The 7,882-nt window shown below is 48.7% G+C and overlaps 1 protein-coding gene across 2 annotated transcripts in view; it reads right to left on the reverse strand.

The window, feature by feature from the left end:
• Positions 1 to 7,643, reverse strand: part of LOC147671296 (von Willebrand factor C domain-containing protein 2-like) — a 92,499-nt gene extending 84,856 nt beyond the window's left edge. The window contains exons 1-2 of one of the 2 annotated variants that reach the window (XR_015303641.1): positions 6,161 to 7,643; positions 3,666 to 4,005 (exon numbers count right to left, since the gene is read on the reverse strand). Coding sequence is in view for 1 of the 2 variants with exons in the window: in XM_086948095.1 (XP_086804221.1) it covers positions 3,666 to 3,998 (333 nt within the window). In the remaining variant the exon portion in view is untranslated. The remainder of the gene's footprint in view (positions 1 to 3,665; positions 4,006 to 6,160) is intronic. The other variant, XM_086948095.1, reaches the window with a different exon arrangement.
• Positions 7,644 to 7,882: the final 239 nt, after the last annotated feature.

Raw genomic sequence — 7,882 nt, forward strand, 5'->3', positions numbered from 1 at the left:
TAGCGCAAACACCACCCGAATGCATTAGAGTGCTTTACGTGAGTGCCAGTTACTTCACACAAGGACACGTTCCTTTTTGTAGGAACAGGGAGATTACATGATTTGCCCAAGATCACAGGATGATGTACTGATGCCGAAACTCAAACCTGGTTTCTCAGCACCGTAGTCGGCAGCTCTGGCCATAACTCCGCCCTCCCTCAACCTCCGACTGCAAGGGCTCGGGTCAAGGTACTGCAGTACACTAAGTACCTCTCTTTTTAGTTTTAGTTTTTTCAAATGCCATTTTATATAGCGCAAACATCACATGAATCAAATAGAGCGCTTTATGTGCGCACCAGTTGCTTTACACCAGGACACGTTCCTGTTTGTTGGAACAGAGACATTATGGGGCAGATTTACGATAACTGGCGCATCCCCAGGGATGCGCCAGTTATTTTGCGCCGCTGTCTCCGCCACCCATGGTGCGCCGCATTTAAAATGCGGCGCACCATGGGGCAAAAACGGCACAGATGCGTGACGCATCTGTGCCGTAAAGGTGCCGCATTGCTGGAGTTGCGTCGCAAGCGCGACGCAGCTCCAGCAAGGCTCGGGGGTGCCCCATCTTTACAATGCTGCGTCAAGACCTACGCCTGCTTCAAGCAGGCGCAGGGTTTTGACGCAGCATTGGCCTGAAAGTGACTGAGTGAAATCTTATAGATTTCACTCAGCCACTTTTGCGAGGCGCACCTGCCCCAGAACGCCCACTCTGCGCCGGAACGCCCACAAGTGGCGCAGGGCTTTACAACGTGACGCATCTGCCTAGATGCATCACGTTGTAAATGGGTCATAGGGATGCGCCACGTTTACGCCGCAGTTGCGCGACGCAAACGTGGCGCATTCCCAACATAAATCTGCCCCTAAGTGATTTGCCCAAAATCACAGGATGTTGTGCTGGCGCCAAAACTCTAACCATGTTTCTCAGTACCATAGTCGGCAGCTCTGGCCATAACTCCGCCCATCCTGAACCCCTCAATGCAAGGGCTCGGGTCAAGGTACTGCAGTACACTAAGCATCACTCGGGCATTTTAGTTTTATTTTATTTTTTTGTCTTTTGGTGAATTTAAGCACTAGAAAATAGAAACTTTAGACTGGTACTTCCTTCCTAACAGAAACCCAACTTACCCTCCTCAACCCAACTCTCCTCCCACATACCCCAACACCCTCCCTCAGTGAGAGTCATTAAATCACGCAGTCATTTTAAAGTAGACAGGCGATACGGCAGTCTTTATGGGTTATCATTTCACAACTAAATCTATATTGCCTCTATATATGGCATCTCGGACTTCTCTTTGAAAACCACGCAGACAGAATGAGCGCCAGTTCTGTGGACCAGTTGAGAGGTGGTGAGAGCTGGAGACATAAATGCAGCTGAACACCCATATGTCACTTTTCCCATGTTAAAAATGACGCAAAAGTGGCACAAGGGGCTTGTAAGTAAGCCCCAGAGTGTTTATGTGCAAAAGAAATAACAGATATGCAGGTATTGCGAAATAAAGCAACCCGTTTCCAGATACTAATAGATTCTAATCAACATTGATGTGCGATGTTTCCTTATAAGGATTTTAACCTGACTGCATTTCTATTGAGCGCCGCCTGCCTTTTACTATCCAGTGGTCTGCAGTGTCAAGGATATTGTGATGGCTATAACCGGAAAGCTAATATTATATTCTGTGTTCCTCATAACACAAGCCCTGTTTTGCGTTTTTGTTCCCATCAATTTGGTATACATAGTTGATTGTTGGATGTGTTATTTATTCTGTTACACCACTTAGGTTTTTTTTCTCCATATAATGCATACAGTGTTTAATTTGTCAAACAATATGTGGCAGTGCCCTCACCACTGCAGCTTTAACCACCCATTGCCCCTGCCACCGCTGCCAATGACCATACCTACCCATACCACACCTACAAGAGTGATATTTCATGCTACTCCAGGCCCCCTAAGCTATGCTTAGGTGGTAGGAATTTACGCTCTGAGGGCCCGATTCACAGAATGATCTTAAGACTCAATCCTAAACTTACTACTATTTTGGTATTCACAGAATGCACTTACTACTTTTGGCATTCACAGAATGAACTTACTACTTTTGGCATTCACAGAAGTTAGGATTTTGTCTTAAGTTTGTCTTAAGACAAACTTAAGACAGACTTAAGACAAACTTAAGACAGACTTAAGACAGACTTAAGACAAAATCCTAACTTCTGTGAATACCAAAAGTAGTAAATTCATTCTGTGAATGCCAAAAGTAGTAAGTGCATTCTGTGAATACCAAAATAGTAGTAAATTTAGAATTGAGTCTTAAGTTCATTCTGTGAATCGGGTCCTAAATGTATATTGCATTAATAAACAGCAGTTGTTCTAATCATCTCTAAATTACACTGAGCACCACCATGTGGCGGACTGTCATAAGTATTAGTGTTTACAATTAAATGTCTGTGCCGAGCACCAAAAGCCACAGACTCAAATTAAGCACCGAATGCATATGTAACTCATGGCTCATCTAGTCAGCTCTGATTGCAATATTTGTATAACCCAGTTATCTATCTGTGTACAAACTAGGCTGCCATCAGAAACTTGCACCTGCATGGAAAATGTGATGAAAATTGCATCAGACGGCGGAACATTTAAAAAAAAAATTGCTGGTGCTTGTGTTGTTAACATTTTCATCTATGGGATTCTGTAGACTTGAACAGTTGCACCATCAGTGAGGCATCACCAACAATGGTCACGTTTTGAGACAAGGATTTGGAATGTAGTTCAGATTGATATAGAAAGCATTGTACCACAATTCCTTTTTTTAGGGCTGAGCTAGACAGACGAGACGTGTCATGTTCAATCTGTGGGCTGAAGCCCACCCATAGGTGGGCTGAAGCCCACAGATTGAACATGACACGTCTCTTCTCATGTTTGAGAGCTGCATCGTCGCTCTCAAAAGACACATAATACCACTCCACATAATTCCAGTACACACAATAGCACATAATTACTATCCAAATATTTCCACTGCACACCATGCCACATAATTCCACTCAGGCGTGCAATGCCCATTGGGCTCAAAGGGCTAAAGCCCCCAACCTATTGTGTATGTAAGCCCGGGCTGAGACAGCTTTCCAGGCACACACACAAACTGTTTTTGTGCTTATCACAGCTGCACCTGTACTGCACACATCTCTAAAAAAGACCATTAACATGTTAACAAGGCTTTGCTGTTTTGCCACCGCTTCATCTCACCTCTCTGCCTATTGCTGGAAGAATTAGCCCCCCCCTGGAATTTTTAGTAGCCCCTCCACCGAAACTTGGCTCTAGTTGCGCCTTTGATTCCATTACACATAACTCCACTCAACACTACACAATTCCACAAACCATTCCAATCCAACCCACATAATTCCACTGCGCACCACATACATCCACTCCACTCCATAACACATCGCTAAAATACATTGCCATTAACAACACCAATAGCTCTTGGATTGCTGAGCCTATTGGCTTTGTCAATGCTTGTTCTTTATTGTGTTCTTGATAAACGTTCGAAGAGGCAAAATAAGTGCTGTGCTAGTCCACAACAATGAGTGCAGGTGGCCCCAACCGGCAACCACCGCCTCAATTTAAGCACTGCGGCCCTTACCTGGAAGTGCTCGCCCAGCTCGTAGACTTCGCCCCGGTACTCGCAGCCGATCTTCTCGCAGCGGGGGCAGCAGTCAGAAGGGTAGTGGCTGACGTGCATGCAGGCCGGGGGCAGGGCGGTGCACTCGGTGCGCGCGCAGGCCGCCCCCTCGACGGTGCACTCGCACTGGGTGCAGTGGTCCGAGTCCAGGAAGTACCACTCGCCCACGTAGTAGATGCTGCCGTTGGCCTCACAGGTGTTCACCTGGGCGACCAGCGAGAGGCCGTGCAGGCCCCTGGTCAGTAGACTCAGCAGAGCGGCCAGCACCCAGACGCCCCGCGCTGAAGAGCTCATGTTGGGCCTGAAAAACAAAGGGACAATGAAACATTGGCTGCTGAGTGATGCGTGTAACACATGTAAAGGATGTAGGCAACTGGGCTTGAAGGAACACCCTGTACTTGTATTTCTGACATGCCAGTTAAAACAAATGGCTCCCAATGAAACGTCCCTGGCAAACTTTCTGCAGTTCTCCAGATTACCACTGCTAGTCAGTGCTTGCTTTAGATCTGGTGTGCTAGGTGCAACAACCAGGTTTGCACCCTTCCTCCCATGACCTCCTCCTCGGATTCCCTGACTACCACTGGCAAAAGTGCCCCTTATCTCTCCATAGCCCCTCTCTTTCATGCATTTCTTTTAAAGCACTGGTAAAGACTGACTTTACTAATAAGAATGTGTATCGACCCAAACCAACACGTATTAGCAACATTAGGAATAGATAATGAAAGACTGGGGAAAAACCTGAATATTTTCACTATTTTATGCAGTTTGCATGTAGCTCTTTGATGACAGTTTGTAACAGTCCCTGTTCTATATTGCAAATGTACCTTGTGTACTGTGGTAACACAAGGATCTCTGTGACAAAAGCAGTAACCCACTCAGCTAGCAATACAAAGTGCACTCTGTAATCTGCACAGCATGTTTTCAACTTCTTTACAGCAAAAAAAAGAACTTGCCACCAAGCTTTCTCGGGATAGGCTCCTAAAATCTGGAACTCTCTTCCACCCGAAATTCGGGGGATCCCTTCCAAGGCTGCTTTCAAATTGGAAGCAAAAAAATTCCTTATGAAGAAGTTCTTACTAATAGGAGGGACAATATGTATACCTTTCTTGTACTTTATTTTCCGCCCGAAAGGCATCGGACATTGTATAGTATGATTCATCCATGTATATGATTTTTTGGTAGTGTTTATTCTCCTGTACATGATTTTTGTGCTTTGCTCCCCTCACATTATTATGTTACATCTTCTTCCCCTTCGCGCGCTCACCCAGGATTGTAAATGTTTTATTAGTTGCCTACCACTTGATTCAATGCTTAGCAGAAGCCCCATATAATTCATGTTTAGATTTTACTATAGTATTGACTATTATTCCTGTTTACGATCATTCACTTACTACCCTTATATCACCACGCTACATCATATAGCCCCCTCCTTGTCCTCTCTGAAGTGTTATGCGTGAACTATTTGATCTTATGATTATTTCACTACCCATGTTTGACTCATGATCTGATTGTTACCTTTCCCTATAACTGTAAAGCGCTCTGATATCCTTAGGGATCTAGTCCGTGCTAAATAAAAATGTATAAATAAAAATAAATAAATATTAACCCTTTATGCTACTTTATGCCATTAGACACAACGCTGATCTCTATCTCTAACAGGAACATTAATCACGAGAGTTTACTTGACAGCTGTATAGCTGCCTGAAAGCTGGATGTACAAGGGACACTGCAGAAGGTGTTTTTTTAATTGTGAGTTATTGCTAAGCACATATATGTGAGTGGGGAGGGTGTGATCCCTCATGTATATGCATGGAATAGGAAATGGCACATAGGAATGAATGGAATGCATGTGCGTATATAAACATATGGAACTAGTAATCCTGAAACGCAGGCCAGGTCCTACAGGAAGGTTTCATACACTGGAATGGGCAAATCCTTGAAAACGCATGGGAGTGAAGGGTGTTGCCTGATATATGTGATACATATGTTTTCAATGGGGGTCCAAAGTGAATGTATGTACAGAATGGACGAGTGTAACGCCAAGAACGGTTGTCTCACATAGATATGTACATGAAATGACCAAGCCCTAACACATGTATGCATAAAATATATGATCACATGTAATCGCATGTATTGAACTACCGGCCCATGCGTGCCTCTTGGTATGATCGCTGGTCCCCAGCCCCAGATATGTTCTGTATGGTCTGTCACAATAGTGGTACGTGTGGAATGGGCGGGCCCACACATACCTTGCTTCAAAATGATCTATCCATGATGCATGCGTACATGGAACATGTGTGCCAGAAATGGCCCACCCCAGCGCATGCGCAGTGTATTCTAAGGCCATGCCATGGCATGTTTTATTGCCAGACAGAAGACACAGACGGCTCGTGGGGGGGGGGGGGTTGTAGGGTGGGGGGGGGGGGGGTTTGTAGGGTGGGGGAGCGTATACTCACAGCAGAGGAAGTGGCCAAAGCGAGGCGGGTCCACTCACGCTCTTGTGGTTCTCGACAGCCAGTGACGCATTCAAAGTGCCAAAATGACGCAAAGTCCGCGCGCTATGGAGTGACGAAACCCTTGTAGCTCAGGACGGACTCAAACCTGTCAACCTGTTCTCAAGTTCTTGAGGGCGCCCAGAGTGCGTCAAATCCTCCAGGAGTCACCAAAGGTGCGGGAAATATTCAGTAGTGATCAAAAGGATGGTAGTTCCTCAGGCGGGCCCCCTGGAGTGGCCAAACGGGCGGTAATTCAAGAGTGCGTCAAATCCTCCAGGAGTGATCAAAGGTGCGGGAATTATTGAGAAGTGATCAAGGTGCTGGTATTTTCCAGGTGTGGTAAAAAGTGCGGTAATTCTTCAGGGCTCTTCGCAAGTGCTTTTAGTTTTTGGAAAGTTCACTGTGACTTAGTAGAGAAATGCTTGAGGTTGTTCGCGGTTCCATACGTAGTCCATAAATTCGTCTCTGAGGTAAATCCTTGTGCACAGGAAACTCGGCAAATAACAAGTCTCTTCAGAGCGCAGTGGATTAAACCCGGGTTCGGACTGCTGCCTCCCCGAACCCGAGAGCAGAAGGGGTGGGTTCTTAGGGCAAAGGGGCGGAGCTCCCCCAGGTGTCAGGCGCTGGCGCTGCCCCTTTTCTCTCCCCGCTCTGGTAGGTTCAATTAGGATGTTTTCTCATGTCTGACAGTGCGCGGGGGGCTGGTGCGCAGCGCACTTTGGCCAGGCTCTGGTCCAAGCGGGATGCTGTGGCGCTCTTGGCCAGGTGTGTGCGTCTGACAGGAGGTTCCGGTGCTCGGAGAACTGTAGCGCAGCGCTCTTTGCCAGGCTTCGGTGCGCGGGGTGCTGGTGCGCAGCGCCCTTGGCCAGGCTCCGGTGCGCGGGATACTAGTGCTCAGCGCCCTTGGCCGGGCGGGCTCCGGTGCGCGGGATGCTAGTGCTCAGCGCCCATGGCTGGGCTCCGGTACGCGGGGTGCTGGTGAACAGCTACACCGGCCAGGGTGCGTGTGTCTGACAGTGGCAGAGGCTCCGGGACTCGCAGTGCTGAAGCGCAGCGCCCTTGGCCGGACTCCGGTGCGCAGCGCCCTTGGCCAGGGTGCGTGCGTCTGACAGAGGCTCCGGTGCGCGGGGTGCTGAAGCGCAGCGCCCTAGGCTAGGCTCCGGTGCGCGGTGTGTAGGGGCGCAGCTCCCTTGGCCAGCAGAGAGGCTCCGGTGCGCGGGGTGCTGGAGAGCAGCGCCCTGGGCTAGGCTCCGGTGCGCGGGGTGTAGGGGTGCAGCGCCCTTGGCCAGCAGAGAGGCTCCGGTGCGCGGGGAGCTGGAGCGCAGCGCTCTTTGCCAGGCTCTGGTCTGGTGCGCGGGGTGTAGGGGCGCAGTGCCCTTGGCCAGGGTGTGTGCGTGTGTTTGTGTGTGTCTGGCTGTCTTTGACCAGAGCCCAAGTGCAGAGCTCAGCAGACCGAGCGCGCGCTGGGATCTCCTCTTACAGTCGAGGTCTCCCCTCCTCCCCTCTCTCTGTCTGCACTCCAGCATGTGATCTCTGGAGCGCGCTCCCCTCCGCCTCCCTCCAGGGCTCCAGAGAGGGACTCCCGCTCCTAAAACAGCAGAACGGGAGCCAGGCTGCGGGTCCTCTTACAGCAGTCAGTCTGGCTCACCTCCTGCACGTGGATGCCCGGGCCAGGAAGAGGGA

Source organism: Lissotriton vulgaris, unplaced genomic scaffold (genome assembly GCF_964263255.1).
Source record: "Lissotriton vulgaris unplaced genomic scaffold, aLisVul1.2 SCAFFOLD_329, whole genome shotgun sequence".
NCBI classification, from domain to species: domain Eukaryota; kingdom Metazoa; phylum Chordata; class Amphibia; order Caudata; family Salamandridae; genus Lissotriton; species Lissotriton vulgaris.